Raw genomic sequence first — 17,119 nt, 5'->3', positions numbered from 1 at the left:
TGAAAAATAACACTTGTCATGCCACAAATTTTCCAGATCTATCAATGTGTAAACTGGGCCAAAGAAGCCAACCTTATAGTATCAATATATTAGAAATACTTTGATACCATTGTTAAGTGGTAATAGAAATAAGTAATGATGTAATCGGGTTGGCCTGCTGATAGGGAATTTTTAATGGAACTTAACAATTTCTCAGCAGTTCTTTAAGACAGAAATTAAATGCCTTCTGTTTGATCTCTCTTATTGAGGATAAAATACTTTTGAAAGACTTACTTTCATTATTATTTTTAGTTCTGTGAGGGGCGCACTTGTGTGCGCTTGTGTGTCTATGTGTGTTTGTATGTTTGTGTGTGCGTGCATGCACACAGCCCAGAAGCAGGATTGACAGGTAGTTGCGGGCCCCTGGATATGGTGCTGGGAACTGAACTCAGGTCCTCTGCACTTCTCATTGGTGAACCAACTCGCTGTCCCTACATGCTTTACTTTAATGTTTGTTTTAGTATTAGAATTAGATCATTTGATGAATTTATTATAAAAAGCAAAAAGGAAAACTAATGGATTTTCCTAGTTTTTTCACAACACTAAAACAAATATTAATAACAAGCTTTTATGTAAGTTGAGTCATTGCCTTAAGACTCTGCCACCTCTTATCACTTAAGTGTGTTGTAATATTTTTAAACTGAATTAAGAAGTGATATTACTTTAATTCCAGTATGTCACTCTATTTGAAGATGTAGGCTAAGACTTATATTTTCACCTCAAATTTTTATCATTTGTAAAATGTAAAATGTAGGAGGCTAGGTATGGTACTGCATGCCTGTAATCCTAACACTAAAGTGTGGGGGGAGGAGAATGAGGGAGGGAGAGAAGAAGCGAGGGAGGGAGGGAGGACAGGGGACTTCACAAGTAAATCCGTGATGAGGCTTCATGGGCCATATGGACCTATGATTATTTCAGGTCTACTTATTGATACAGCCAAGAACAATACATAAATAGATGAGCTTCACTGTGTTCAAATAAACTTGACTTAAAAAATATTTTATAATGTGAAATATAGATTTCACATTATAAAATATTCCCCATAGTTTTAAAATCATTCCGAGCCCATAAAACATACAGGCTTTGAGGAAGATATGGCATAATGACTAATACAAGTCTATGGGTACATTGTTTATAATTATTTTTATTAATTATAGTTTATTCACTTTGTATCCCCCCTGTACCTCCCTCCCTTCTCCCCTCCCAATCCCACCCTCCCACTTCCCCACCCCTGTCCCTTTCCCAGTCCACTGATAGGGGAGGTCCTCCTCCCCTTCCTAGTCTATCAGGTCTCATCAGGAGTAGCTGCATTGTCTTCTTCTGTGGCCTGGTAAGGCAGCCTCCCTGTCAGGGGGAAGTAATCAAAGAGCAGGCAAATCAGTTCATGTCAGAGACAGTCCCTGTTCCCATTACTATGGAGGCCACTTGGTCACTGAACTGTCATAGGCTACTTCCATGCAGGGGTTCCAGGCCATCTCCATGAGTGGTCCTTGGCTGGAGTATCAGTTTTAGAAAAGACCCCTGTGCCCAGACTTTTTGGATCTGTTGCTGTCCTTGTGGAGCTCCTGTCCTCTCCTAGTCTTACTATCTTCCACATTTTGTAAGATTCCCTGCACTCTGCCCAAAGTTTGGCTATGAGTCTCAACATCTGCCTCAATATCCTGCAGGGTAGAGCCTTTCAGAGGCCCTCTGTTGTAGGATCCTGTCCTGTTTCCTGTTTTCTCCCTCCTCCAATATCTATCCTCTTTGTCTTTCTGAATGGGGATTAAGCATCTTAGCCAGAGTCGTCCTTCCTGATAACCTTCCTAAGGTGTACAAATTTTGGTATGTTTAGCCTATATTATATGTCTAATATCTACTTATGAGTGAGTATATACCCTGTGCATCTTTCTCCTTCTGGGATACCTCACTGAGGATGATCTTTTCCATTTCCCACCATTTACCAGAAAATTTCATGATTTCCATGCTTTTTAACGCTGAGTAATATTCCATTGGGTAGATGTGCCACAATTTTTGCATCTATTCCTCAACTAAGGGGTATCTGGGCTGTTTCCAGCTTCTGGCTATTACAAATAAAGTTGCTGCACACGTGGTTGAGCAGATGTCCTTGTATACTTGAGCGTCTTTTGGATATATGCCTAGAAGTAGTACAGCTGGATCTTGAGGAAACACTATTCCTAATTGTCTGAGATAGTGCCAGATTGATTTCCAAAGTGGTTGTATAAGTTTACATTCCCACCAGCAGTGGAGGAGGGTTCCCCTTTCTCTACATCCTCTCTGGCATGTGTTGTCACTTGAGTTATTCATCTTAGCCATTGTGGTGGGTGTAAGGTGAAATCTCAGGGTTGTTTTGATTTGCATCTCCCTGATGACTAAGGACATTGTACATTTCTTTAAGTCTTTCTCTGCCATTTGATATTCCTCTATCAAGAATTCTCTGTTTAGCTCTGTACCCCATTTTTTAATTGGATTACTTGATTTGTTGCTGTTTAACTTTTTGAGTTCTTTATATGTACTGGATATTAGCCCTCTGTTAGATATACGGTTAGTGAAGATCCTTTCCCAATCTGTACGCAGTCATTTTGTTTTGACAACAGTGTCCTTTGCTTTACAGAAGCATTTCAGTTTCATGAGGTCCCATTTGTTGATTGTTGCTCTTAGAGCCTATGTTGCTGGTGTTCTCTTCAGGAAGTTGTCTCCTGTGCCAATGAGTTCAAGGCTTTTCCCCACTTTTTCTTCTAACAGGTTTAGTGCGTCTGGTTTTATATTGAGGTCTTTGATCCACTTGGACTTTAGTTTTGTGCAGGTTAGTAAGTATGAATCTATTTGCATTTTTCTACATGTAGACATCCAGTTAGACCAGCACCATTTGTTGAAGATGCTATCTTTTTTCCATTGAGTGGTTTTGGCATCTTTGTCAAAAATCAGGTGTCCATAAGTGTGTGGGTTTAATTCCAGGTATTTTATCCAATTCCATTGATCCACCATTCTGTTTCTATGCCAGTACCATGCAGTTTTTATAACTGTTGCTCTATAGTATAGCTTGAGATCAGGGATGGAGATACCTCCAGAAGATCTTTTATTGTACAGGATTGTTTTAGCAATTCTGGGTTTCTTGTTATTCCATAGGAAGCTGAGAATTTTTCTTTCAAGGTATGTAAAGAGTTGAGTTGGTAATTTGATGGGAATTGCCTTGAATCTCTAGATTGCTTTGGTAAGATGGCCATTTTTACTATGTTAATCCTGCCAAGCCATGAGCCTAGGAGATCTTTCCATTTTCTGTTATCATCTTCCAATTCATTCTTCAGAGACTTGAAATTTGTTTTCATACAAGTCTTTGACTTGGTTAGGGTCATTCCAAGGTACTTTAGGTCATTTGTGGCTATAAGGGTGTTGTTTCCCTAATTTCTTTCTCACCCTTTTGTCTTGGGTATACAGGAGGGCTACCAATTTTTTGACTTAATTTTGTATCCAGCAACTTTGCTGAAGGTGTTTATCAGCTGTAGGAGTTCCTTGGTAGAATTTTTGGGGTCACTCAGGTATAGTATCATGTCATCTGCAAACTGTGATACTTTGACTTCCTCCTTTCCAATTTGTATCCCCTCAATCTCCTTCAACTGTCTTATTGCTCTAGCAAGGACTTCCAGAACTATGTTGAAGAGATATGGAAAGAGTGGGCAGCCTTGCCTTGTCCGTGATTTCAGTGGGATTGCTTTAAGTTTCTCTATTTAGTTTGATGTTGGCTATAGGCTTGCTGTATATTGCCTTTACTATGTTTAGATATGTGCCTTGTATCCCTGATCTCTCCAATACTTTAAAAATGAATGCATGTTGGATTTTGTCAAATGCTTTTTCAGCATCTAAGGAAATTATCATGTGGGATTTTTATTTCAGTTTGTTAATATGGTGGATCACATTTATGGATTTCTGTATATTGAACCACCCCTGCATACCTGGGATGAAGCCTATGTGGTCATAATGGATATCTTTGAAATGGTGTCAGGGGCCTTGATTCAGTCATACATATACCAAATACAGAAATACATAGATCTGTCAGGAATTCTTAGGACAATGTCAAAAAAAGTAATTTTTATTTTCTTATTTAATTGAATCATATCAAGACCCAATTATATTCTACTCCCAGTACTAGAACACAAGAACCCAGTAATAATCATATTGATTAGTGTACACTGACCACTCACACACAGAAACACTGCACAAAGAGAAGCAGATAATGAAAGACAATGAAAGTCCTGACGTGACTGCACTGAATGAGCAGCTGCAGTGGAGAGATGATTTAATTCCTCATGGAACTTCATGAAATTTGCAGGCAAATGGTGGTAACTATAAAAGATCATCCTGACTGAGCTTTCCCAAAAGCAGAAAGACACACATGGTATGTACTCACTTATAAGTGGTTATTAGACATATAATATAGGATAATCACACTAAAATGTGTACACCGAAAGAAGCTAAGCAAGAAGGAGGGCCCTGGGTAAGATGATCAATCCTCATTCAGAAAGGCAAATGGGATAGACATCGGAAGAAGGTGAAAACAAGTAACAAGACAGGAGCCTACCACAGTGAACCTCTGAAAGACTCTACCCAGCAGGTTATTAAAGCAGATGCAATACTCATAGCCCAACTTTGGGCAGAGTGCAGGGAATCTTAGGAAAGAAGGGGGGAGATAGAAAGACCTGGAAGGGTCGAAGCTCCACAAGGAGAACAACAGAACCAAAAAATCTAGGCCTAGGGGTCTATTCTGAGACTGATACTACAACCAAGGTCCATTCATGGAGATAACCCCTGCACAGAGGTAGCCCATGGCAGCTCAGTCTCCAAATGGGCTTCCTAGTAAAGGAAACAGGTGCTATCTCTGACATGAACTCAGTGGTTGGCTCTTTGATCACCTCCCCCTGAGGAAGCAGCCTTACCAGGCCACAGAGGAAGACTATGAAAGACAGTCCTGATGAGACCTGATAGGCTAGGGGAGGAGGACCTCCACTATCAGTGTACTGGGGAAGGGGCATGGAAGGAGAGGAAGGAGGGAGGAAGGGTGGGCTTGGGAGGGGGTGAGGGCAGGGCTACAGATGGAATACAAAGTGAATAAATTTAATAAATAAAAACAGCCCAGTCCTGAAGATACCTGATAAAACAGGATCAGATGAATGGGGAGGAGGTCCCCCCTATCAGTGGACTTGGAAAGGGGCACGGTGGAGATGAGGGAGGGAGGGGGGGACTGGGAGGGAATGAGGGATCGGGACACAGCTGGGATACAGAGTTAATAAAATGTAACTGATAAAAAAAATAATAATAAAATAAAATAAAAAGAAAAAAAATTATGTTAAAAAAATTTTTAAGTCTGAAAGAAAAGATTTGGGGAACCTGAAAGAAGGCATTGTCATCAGTTGTATTTTATAAATTTGAAATAGATGTCAAGAAATCATCAAGGACTTTTAACATTTAGCTGACTAACTCACATATAGTAAATTTGTTTCTGGATGTCATTGATTTGGGAAAAGAGTCCCCTACTCCCAAACTGTACTCTTGTTGCATTCTACAAGTAATTCTTTTTATATTCTTCTCTTAGCACCATGAACATAATGTTTAAAAAATTAGTTTTGTACTTGAGCTGTACATGTTATATCTCATTAAAAATGCAGAAACAAAAGCAAGACAAAGACTGAATATAAACCAAATACATTTGGAAGCCCAGTGGACATGACATCCATTATCAATGATTATTTGTGGTTTTGGTGTAATGTATATTTTCTGCTTACTTAACATATGTTATAGTATGAAAACTGTTCTAATATCTTTCTAATGTCTTCATGACAATTTTAATGATACGAAAAGTATTGGTTTACGTTTATGACTTTCTGCCATTGAGAATAATTAGATTACTTATTATTATTATTGAATAGCCTTCAACTGATATTAATAAAACAGCTTAGCACCTACCTTAGCACCTCAAGCAGTTTGATAATAACCATATATTATAAAATTAATTTATCTGCTGGGATAAATTTACATGTAGCCCTGCTTAGCTCTCCAAATTAGATAGATTCTACAGTATACACCCCTTTCGATTTTATGCTATTACCTGAAAAGAAAAAGTAATCTGACATTAATGTACATATTTTTCTCCAAATATCAGTATCAGTTTTGTTGACTTGTCACTTTAAAATATGCTCATTTTAGAACACTGAGCCCTGCTTGGTATTTCTGTATTTCTTCACATTCCCCAGCGAACGGCTTTTCTCAGAAAAATAAACCACTTTCATCCAGCACACAGACTTTTAAATTAGTAAAAGATGTTACCAGTATTATGAATGGGACCAAACCTCTCTTTCTTGTCTTCTTTCTTTTTTTGACTGCCTGAAGCTTTCAAATTCAGGAAATTATAATCAAAACCAATGCTGAGTAATGCTTAAATCACCTCTCAAGGTCGGTATCCATGGTAACAAAACTAATCACCGTCAACATGTCTGGCTTCTAGACCAGTGTTGTCAAACTCAGCTCCCTTTCTGCCCCTCCAGTTTCACAATGGAGACACCCTAGTCAAGGGATAATAAATTCCCATTACAATACTGTTTACAGATACAGACATGTCCAAATGGGAACTTAGTCATATTAGAATTGGAAGCTCTCCGGTGTCTCTTGTCTTCATGTTGCAGAAGTCTCTGGGCTGCACTTTTTGTCATAGGTGTCAGAAGTAAATGTGGACCTTGAATCGTGCAGACTCACACCCTTCCAGAGCATTCCCTACGTCATCTTTACGCAGATAGAAGGGAATCCCAGCTAACCCATGATGCTTGGAGGCAGGACAGTGTAAAGAGAGGATCCTGCAAGTTCTCTGGCTTGTGTCAAACTCAAGCTCTTAGCAGCAATGTGATCAGGGCAAGTTATTCTGTGTTTTGTGCTTCAGTCTGCCACTTGAGAAGTGAAAATGGTGATAGTGTTCACGCACAGCTATTGGAATAAATTAACTCATCATTAATATGATTGGTCCCTACTCCTCTGGAGTGCCTGAAACCTGATAGGCACATACTTAGTAGGTGCTGTTGCATCCGCTCTCAACCATGCTACTTTTCACTGTGTTCTAAAACAGTAGTTCTTGAGGAAAACATACATAACACAGCTGAGTAGCCTACCCCAATATTTTACAGTTTTCCTTATAGTGAAGTATTTGAATTACTCTAAGAGGAAATCACATTTTTGTTATACTCTGAACGACTGTCTGGTTGTGACAACTTCACACAGGCTGTTGTGCTGCACAGACCATAAATGTTAAGGGCAAAGATCCATTGGGATTCCAATCAAGATTTGATGAACGCATGAGTTCTAAAACACAGTCAAGTCTGAATGCGTAATGAATAATCCTGTAAGAGTCAGTAGCTTTTGTGGTGCTAAGTGTAGATCAGGTAACACTGTGAATGAAAATTGCTGAATGTAGTAACTACAGATTAATTATTTATTGTCATGCGGATAACTAGACTAAGCAGATTATTGTTACTATTAAAAAGAGGCTAGCCTTAAATTTCCCTTCTCCAAAAATTAGTAATTCTTGTGTGTCTGTGTATGTGTGTGTGCCACTTCCTGCATTCAACCTTTAAAGTTCTCCAGGTATTCTAACAAGTCATGCTACAATTCAAGTGTGCCTACTAAACCTAGACCTCAGTGAGGGTTTGGCTGAGTTTACTGCAGAAGGCTGTAACATCACTGCATGCTTCCCCACAGGCAGCAGCTTCTCTAACAGGGTCACATTCCTCAGTTGCTCCGTTGGTGGGTGCTGGATGAGCCCACTTTTCTTTTCTAGCATACTGACTCACTGGTTGGTTAGAATTCAACTCCCTTCTCCAGTGCCCTGTTTGCTTCTAAGTTTACTTACCTGTACCACCCCACTTACAACCAGGATACAGGGGCGGTGTTAAAGTAGAAATAACTCGGTTCATTCCCTGACTGCTATAATTTCATCAACAAAGGGAAAATATGGTGTGACCAAATGGGTAGAGGCGTCATCACTGCCCTCCCTGTTGCATGTGATAATGATGACATGTGTGGGCCAGCCTTCTTCAGTGCCACGGGAGGATTTTGCCAAAATGACACATGGCAAGCGTTTTATAAAGAAACGTGCAATGTTGTAGACATCATTTCTCACAAGTGCTTATCTCAATGTTGTCAAGATGTTATCCTGATAAATAGAAAATGCCCAAAACTTTGAGAATCCTTGTTTCAGTGTTTTATTTGTTTGTTTTATCAGAATATTTATTGAGTGCCTTGTGCTTTTTAACCTATAGTGAGAATAGGATCAGGGTTTCCTGAATTTCTGTTTCCCTCCTTAGACTCTAATGCAAATTTCTCTAAATATTTTCTTGGGGAGAATAAAACCTAAGATTGTAAATATCTTTGTTGTGACTTGAATTAATTGTGACCAGGATCCTGATGATTTCTTTCTATCTGTTAACTGTGTCAAAGTGTGCTTAAAAGAGGTTTTTTTCCTGTGTTTTTTTTTTTTGTGTGTGTGTGTGTGTTTTTTTAATGCAAATCTAAGTGCTGCTGTTTTACTTTTGAAGGCCCACTGCCTTTAAAAGCCAGACTCTCAGACCTAGCCCAATGGAGGATTTTAGAATAAATCCTTTATGAATGCATGCCCAGCTGGAAGCCAAATTAACAAAACTTTCCTCATTCACTTCTTAAGTTTTCTCTTGCATGCCCATGATAGCTAGATAAAAAAAAATGAATATATATAGATAGATCATATATATATATATGTGATCTATCTATATAATCACCGGCAGCCAGGGACTTTGCTACGACTTTAGAAGTAAAACTCACATGTACTTATTCTTCTACGTAGCGTCTCTTCTTGCAGTCAAAACTGAGCCCTTGAACAGCAGTGAGACCACAACCACGACTGGAGATGGAACGCTTGACACTTTTACTGGGTCAGGTAAAGCCTTTAGCTCGTGTCTCTGTGTCCACGCTGGGGTCCTTCCACTTCCTCTTGCTTGAGAATGGCACAGGCTCAAAGCTGTAAGAGTTTTCACCATTATGAAGTCAGCCAGAAACCCACTTTTATGAAGAACTAATTGTCTTAAAATTACGTGTTCTTAGAAACGGTGTTTGGAATCCTTTTGCCAACTCTTCAGCCTGCACTGTAGCAATCCCATGACTTTCTCATTAGCAGAGCCAACTTTCTTCATTATTTTATATACTGCTTGATCAATCTAATAATTAGGTCCATAATAGCTAACTTTGTTCCTTTAACTTGCCCATTTAAATTACATTAAAAACTGCCTTCTGTCCTCCCTTCTAGATGTAAAACTATCCATTTGATTCCTTCTAAATAACCTTGTTTCCTCTCTGGGTTTAAGAAAGTCCTCCTGTGTAGGCAGCTGAATGACAAGTATTAAAGGTTAATGGGTTTCTGGAGAACACATGCTGGTTACATTAGAACTCAGCCTGGGAGAGTAGTCCCGTGCTTCAAAGAGAACAATAGTATGTCTTTAAACATCAATCCTTTTTAAATATAAATACCTGATAACTCCCAGCTGGGCATAAAGGGTACAAATTAAGTTGACTTAAAGGCTCTCTTTAAATGACTATTTTTGTATGGCTTATTATCTAATGAACAAAAGTTTGGAAACCAACCCAAGAAGGAATGAGTTTGTCACAAAGATAAACATGAAACCCAGAAAAGTGTTATGGCAGTTAAATCTTGGTTCTGCAACTCTGATTTAATATATTTTGTGTTTATCCATGTCCTCATGTGCAAGGATTTTATGTGGTGTGCTTTATGTAAAGAGAGTTAAGGTGTGCCTTTGAGTCTAATATAGTGTTATAAAATATATTTCACTTTTATGGAGACAGATGATCTAACTTTATTAGTTCACACCAATTGGAGCAGTTGTCATATGTGCACATAAATATTAGTACTCCAGACAAAAATAAAATCTGTGAACCAGCCTGGCATAAAGACTCATGTGAGCCAATGTGCGTTATTTTCAGCAGCTCACCTGGCTCACAGGAGATAAATAAGCACCAACATATTACATTACTCTGTAGTGCCCACTAACTGTAACTACAAAATAAATGCATATGAATGATTTGTGGGGAGGGTATGAGATTATTAAGTAGCTGCTATTAGGTTTCAGGAACATACAAGTTCTTTGAAAGATGAACGACCAGTGTATAGATTGTTCACTCCAGATGTAATTTTAGCACTGGGCGACCCATTTTACAAATAAGAATACCACTAAACTCTTCAGAGACATCCAGAGTGGTTTGGCTACATATTCAAGCACAGATGAGTCTAGAACCATGTGCTGACAACCACCCCTCCTGGTGGTATTGCATTGGGAAAGGATGCGCCTAAGGAGTCATCCTACTTGTTACCCATTCATACCACCTCTAAAGACACTTTGTTAGTGTTCTCCTAAGAAGTCTCTAGGGCTCTATGGTCTAGGTAAAGTAGCCACTTCCAATAAATTAAAATTCAGGGAAACAAAACAAAATTTGTTTCTGGTTAAACTAGCCACATTCCAATTATGCAGTTCCTACTCATGGTTAGTAGCTACCTGAGAAAACTCAGATGCAAAACACACCGAATACTGGTGAAAACTCCTTTGGACTGCAGTGATCAAGGGTGGCCCTTCTCCACAGATGAGGACTCTGAGGGAGCTGCAGGTTGCGGTGTGAGGCACTCAGCAGCAGTCTGCATCTAATACAAACATCAGAGGTGCTCTGGCTGTGGTGCGGCAAAACATCTCCTACCCGGTTGAATGTCCCCACTGCTTCCCCTCTCCACGAGCCGTGCTAAGTTTTTAAAAAGTCATAGTAGAGTAAGAGCCTGAGCATTCCTTGATCTTATTCTGTGAGAAACTGGTAATAGGCATTACCAGACACGAAATCAATTGTGAAGACATCCCAGAGGTAGCCGGCTCTTCTTCTGTTTGTAGAAACCATAAAACACAGTAAGAGTAATGAGTCCAGGGCTTTGAGGAATATATGAGTCAGTATATAGCAGTGAGGCATAACACGAAGGTTTTTGGGTTTTCATAAAGCAGTCTGCATATCTCTCTGCAGACTTTCAACAGCGACCAACATAATCTCAGCTCTTTCTAAACCATGTGCTGTTGCTTAAGTTTTCTAGAAAGTTAACAATTTGAATAAGATTATAGGATTTATAATTATCTTGGTTTTTTAAGCCAGAGGTTTTGTCTCCTATGTATTTTATAGATATTAATATAAATATTCAAAGGTCAATCAAGCCTTTATAGTGTTTGGAGTATATTACTCTCACAAGGTCTAGACTCATTAACTGAAGGGAAAATACATTCTGTATGTTCAGAATGCTGTTTGTGTCTATGGATCTTTTCTGAAATATAGAATTCTGCTCTGTCTAATTTAATAAACAATGTTACAAGTTAATATTTCTTATTTGTCTTATTTGAAATCCCCTGAGTTTTTCCATCTTGAGGCTAGCCTGTCAGTATGGACAGCTCAGGTTTTGATTGTGCCAGCATGGAATCCTATCAAAAATCAGAAAAAAAAAAAAAAAGAAAAAGAACAAAGTGGAATTAAACCTTTCTTAACCCAGTTTCTATTATAATATTCCACACCATGGAAATTTGAATAATGCACACTTAGTTCCCATGGGATATGGTGCAAATGTCTGTTCTCTCTAATTTGATTTCAAGGATTTTTTTTTAAAATTCTTTCTAGTTTTGAAGAAACTAAGTGAAAAATAATGTTTTCTTTCCAACTACAAGTAGAAAATTCACTTGTATTAAGTTCCCAAAATGTTTAGAACTTAACACCTTTGTGGTCACATTTGATGACTTTCAAAACTGATTTATAATGCTGGGAGCCCTTCTTCTGACTTCACTATTGCTATGGAAAATAAAGTCTGATTTCCGTATTCTGCACACACCAGGTAGACAGGGTGTTTTAGCACACTGCTCACTCACATCCGTGACGCTCACAGGGGCACTTGACAGTGGTTGGACATGGGAACCTACCATATTGCTCAAATGAGCCAGCAACCTAAACCTATTTGTCACTTTTTGCCGTTCTAAAAGTTTAGCCCCAACGTTCATATGAACAACTCAGAGAGGATGTAGTGCTTTGAAGTTTAACTATGATTGATTAGACTAAACGCGTGTCAGCACTGTGTTGTGTATGACTTTAATCTTTTTGAAATGTGAATGAACAGCAGATGGCCTAATAAAGACACTCTGTGTGCTTGCCCAGTGTGGACCGGCTCGGAGGGAACTGGCTGAACACGTCAGGATCTATAGATGCGCAGCACATCTGTCATAGTCAAGGCAGATGGCTAACGGGGGGAAAGACTTCCAAACTTTCGGGTACATTCCACCATGGGGTGCATATTTGGATGAAATATTATTAAAATAACCCGACTTTCCCTTATAAGGTCCTCTTCGAAAAATATTATCTTTGATGGCTGAAAATATAATTGGTACAACATTTTACACTGCTAAAACTGAAGTGGCTTATGGGCCATGCCGCCTGTGCACATTCCTGCTCCTAGAACACTCTGACTGTGAATTTTTTAGCGCCCATCTGATTCATAGGATAGAAGGAAATTGGAAACAGTAGCATTTTCACAATCGGAGAATGAAAGTTTAAACCTCAAACTTCTTAACCATTATTTTATTGTAATTAAAATAAATACAGAATCCATATTTCAGTATTGTATGCAGGTTTTAAGCTGTAAAGTTTGCACACTTAAAACGTTGGCTTTCATACTGTGAAAGTTTACCACGTAATCAAAAGCATTAGCCAATAAACCGTCAGTGCAGAAAAGGGTGGCACCGACCTGAGAAAATGGAAGCCTAGCGGTGACTGTGGGAGAAATGGACACTTTATACTCTTGAGACACTTTGAAATGCAGACGGTGTGTCATTAACTGCTTCCTTGTGAAATGCATTTCACAAAGTGAATGAGCTTTAAGAAGTGTGTGTTTAACTGGCAGGTTCCTTAAGTAGGTTGTGTGCTCCCTACTGAAGATGCGTTCATGAAGCGATGCTTTGTGCACTGTCGTCTTGTGTCTTGTAGTAATAACAAGTAGCGGCTACAGCCCCAGATCGGCACATCAGTACTCCGCACAGCTGTACCCCTCCAAGTAAGTGCCCTGCTCCTTTAGTGTCATTAGAGATCCTTTCAAAAGCGCACGTGCCGATTTATAGTCACCTGTTACGGCAACATTAAATTGGAAACATTGACGCATATGACTATTGAAGCTGGATAGATGCAAAGTGAGCAGTGAAAGAATCAGAAATAGAAACCTCCCATTTACCTGAATGATTCCTCTCATCCCTGATGTTTTCATGCTCTGGGGAGGACTCGAAACAGAGAGACAAATAAAGCGCCCAAATTCTTCAAATCAGGACACTTGAATATTTTTATTGTTTTAAAATTCAAGTGTTTGAGCTTTGTTTAAAACATATGGTGTTTTCTACTATATAAGGTTTTCACTTTGAAAGTTTAGTATGGAATGATTCGGTATGCTACCTTAAAAATAAGTAAATTTGTTATTTGATGCCAATTACAAGAATAATAGACAAAACTTAAAGTGTATTTTAGTATTTAACTGAATATGCACTGAGTTTGGATTTAATATAAGTTTATGCTCTATTTTTAAGGAAAAATCAAGAAACAGTAATTAGTTAAAAGAAAACATACAGAGATCATATTTTACCTAAACATCAATATTTTATAATCCAGTCTATCACTGAGATATTTTCTAGGATGCTGAGTTCCAATAAGTTACACATTTGAGAGTTTGGTGTGTGTGTGTGTGTGTGTGTGTGTGTGTGTGTGTGGTGTGTCTGTCTATGTGTGTGTTTAATTAACTAGCATAGTCATGTTTTTGGAGGGTAGGGCAGATAGTTCAAATTTTCAAATTTAGCTATATTGGGCCAAATGGGTTTTTATCTGAATTTGTTTGTTTAGAGATATGTCAAGATTCAAGTTCACCTATGCATGCACATTATAATATAGTATGTTATGTTACTCCACGTCCAGGCTGCCTTGAGTATAGGCTAAGGACTAGATTCCAGTCAGAAGCATGTATACAAAAGGGACCTGACAAAGAGAAGGCCATTCCATTTCTTCACGGAGAGATGCTTCCCTTTTTTCAGATTTCCAACTTAGAGTAGGAAATTCTTAGAAGGACTATTGAGCTGACTTTTGTAGTTAGTATGTATCTCTAGGACACTTGTGGTGAGGGTGAATATGTTATGAGGACATTCATTGGCTGGCTTACGACCATTCTTCCCCAGATATGCTGTACATGGAGTTCTAGTGCAGATGAAAGGAAAAACTGCAGACCTAGAGAGCACTCTAAACCCTATTGCTGATTTTAGAGATGTAATGCACTCTTCAAGCCTTTACATGATTGGTGCAGGGTCCCAGGCTGGGCTCCTTTATAAGAAGTTATTCTTTTTTTTTTTTCAACTTTTATTCATTTCTGACAAGTTGGGAATAAGGAGGGGGAACTCTCCCTGGGTGAATCTAAGCTGTCTGAATTAATATGCAGTCTTTGTTGCCACAGTAATGCTATTTTTCTGATATTTAGGCCCTATCCACACATTCTTTCTACACCAGCAGCTCAAACAATGTCGGCCTACGCAGGCCAGACTCAGTATTCTGGGATGCAGCAGCCAGCCGTCTACACAGCTTACTCGCAGACAGGCCAGCCCTACAGTCTGCCTGCTTACGGTAGGTAACTCTTCTTCTCAGGTAACCCCCATTGACCAGGTCCAGCTCTGAGGGAGATGGTCCTTCTAACCAAGCCCTTTGCCTGTGTGTTCTCTAAACAGATCTTGGTGTGATGTTGCCAGCCATCAAGACAGAGAGTGGGCTTCCCCAAACTCAGTCCCCGTTACAAAGTGGCTGCCTCAGTTACAGCCCCGGGTTCTCTACCCCACAGCCGGGCCAGACACCTTATTCTTACCAAATGCCAGGTACGAGCCCAGCCTTAAAACATGTTCCTGAAAATTAAAAAAAAAGGGGGGGGGGAGAGGATTCTTTTAAACGTGACTCTGTGACTTCAGACTTAGGAGGAGTGAGTCACAAAGCCAGCTGGTGTTCAGTCTCACAACTTCCTAAGGGAAGAAGGGTAACTGGGCAGAAGCATGATGGAAATGGCGACATCCAGGTGGAGAAACGTGACTCATAGCAATCACGAAGGCTCCAGGTTAAGCTTGGGCAGGAAATGAAGAGCAAGCAAAGCAGCCCTCAAGCCCCCAGGCCTGGCAGGCAGAAGCCTTATGTCTTTCTAAGTGAATGTTGTGAGATCACTCACAGTGCAGGCAGGACTGCTTTCCAGGTTACCTTACAAACTGTCATCTGCTGTCAGGAGGGGGCTAGAATTGAACCCATCTTCTCTCAAATCGCGGTAACTACAACAAAACTCAAGTCATGTTTCTCTCATCGAATTCTATAAAGTGAGATATTTTAATCACGTCACAAAAATGACTAAATAGAAACTTTATTTTCTAAATCATACTTAAATAATTGTACCTCCTTCCTGATGGGAGAGGGTGTTACTTTGACCTATGTTTTAATTGGGTATAAAATGTAGAAGTGAGGATTGGCATATGTATGCACCTGCCTGTGTGTATATCCTCAAGCTTTCATAATTTATTTGCAGTGAGCACATTCATAATCCATTCTTGTACCTTTCTTGCCACCTGTGTTATTCTCAGCCATTGCTCAATAGACTGTCAGCACTTATTTCTTGACTTGCTTGGAGCCCCTGACTGGCATCTCTGTCTGCACTCTCTGCACCCTCCCTTGTCCACTAAGCTTCTCCAAGCTTGGCTGAATGGAATTCTACACATGATGGGGGTTTGTGTGTCATGTGCCTCTCTGTGCTTGGCTTACTTCACTTGACACCGTATCCGCCTTGTCCATCCACACTGCCACAAGTGACTAAATTTCATTCCCTTTTCCAGACGAATGAATATCAAAACTGTTAAAGTGTGTTTTGTCTTTCCCTCTAGGCTCCAGTTTTGCACCATCTTCTACTATTTATGCAAATAATTCCGTTTCCAATTCAACAAATTTCAGTGGCTCACAGCAGGTACGGTGGTTTCACACTTCTTAAAATTTCTGTTGAAGACTTTTGCTTTCTTCAATTTGTAACTTATAGTTACTTATAATTTATACTTCTTTTATTTATTATCATGTGGAATTTGAAACCTCTGTCTCTACCCTTCTAGTATTCTTGATCTTTTCCATTTGATCTTTTCCATTTATTCTTCTTTTTTTTCATTTTTTCTTTATTATTATTATTTATTACAATTTATTCACTTTGTATCCTGACTGTAGCTCCCTCCCTCATCTGCTCCTGGTCCCATCTTCCCTCCCTCTTCCTCCCCTAGTCCACTAATAGGGAAGAACCTCCTCCCTTCCATCTGACCCTAGCCTATCAAGTCTCATCAGGACTGTCTGCGTCCTCTTTCTCTGTGTCCTAGTTAGGCAACCTCACCAGGAGGAAGTGATCAAAAACTGGACATGGAATTTTTAAATTTATTTTTATTCTTTAAATTAAAATATAATTACACTATTTTATCCCTTCTCCCTTTACCTCCAGCTCCTCCCATAAGCTCCCCACCCCTTGCTCTCTCACAAATTGATGGTCTCTTTCTCTTACATTTGGATATATCTTCCTACATATATAACCTGCTCTGACTGTATAATCTTATTTTAGTTTGAACTCTTGGTATTGGACACACAGTTAGGAAGCACTTCCATGGGAAGACTATGGGAGGAGTAGGAGGAATTTTTTGTTGTTGTTTCTCAAGGCAGGGTTTCTCTGTGTAGCCTTGGGTGTCTTGAACTTAATTTTGTAGAGCAGCCTGGCCTCAAACTCATTGAGATCCACCTCATTCTGCCTCTCAGACTGCTGAGATTACAGGCATGTGCCATCGTGCCTGGTGTAGGAGGAGTTTCTTAGTTTCTTTTTATTTTTATTTTTTGCCGTGGATACATTTTATTTTTTTACAGTTTATTCATTATATATCCAGATTGAAGGTCCCTCTCTCAACAC

General features: G+C 39.3%; 1 protein-coding gene across 4 annotated transcripts in view; it reads left to right on the top strand.

Annotated features, from left to right (window-relative positions):
* Positions 1-17,119, top strand: part of Eya4 (EYA transcriptional coactivator and phosphatase 4) — a 253,327-nt gene that overhangs the window by 184,305 nt on the left and 51,903 nt on the right. For 3 of the 4 annotated variants that reach the window (XM_060373192.1, XM_060373194.1, XM_060373191.1), the window contains exons 5-9: positions 8,900-8,992; positions 13,120-13,186; positions 14,642-14,784; positions 14,886-15,029; positions 16,071-16,150. In XM_060373192.1, coding sequence (XP_060229175.1) covers positions 8,900-8,992; positions 13,120-13,186; positions 14,642-14,784; positions 14,886-15,029; positions 16,071-16,150 — 527 coding nt within the window. The remainder of the gene's footprint in view (positions 1-8,899; positions 8,993-13,119; positions 13,187-14,641; positions 14,785-14,885; positions 15,030-16,070; positions 16,151-17,119) is intronic. The other variant, XM_060373193.1, reaches the window with a different exon arrangement.

This window comes from Meriones unguiculatus, chromosome 20, assembly GCF_030254825.1.
Source record: "Meriones unguiculatus strain TT.TT164.6M chromosome 20, Bangor_MerUng_6.1, whole genome shotgun sequence".
NCBI classification, from domain to species: domain Eukaryota; kingdom Metazoa; phylum Chordata; class Mammalia; order Rodentia; family Muridae; genus Meriones; species Meriones unguiculatus.
Note: the sequence above shows the minus strand (reverse complement) of the source record. Positions and strands in the feature narration are given on the sequence as shown.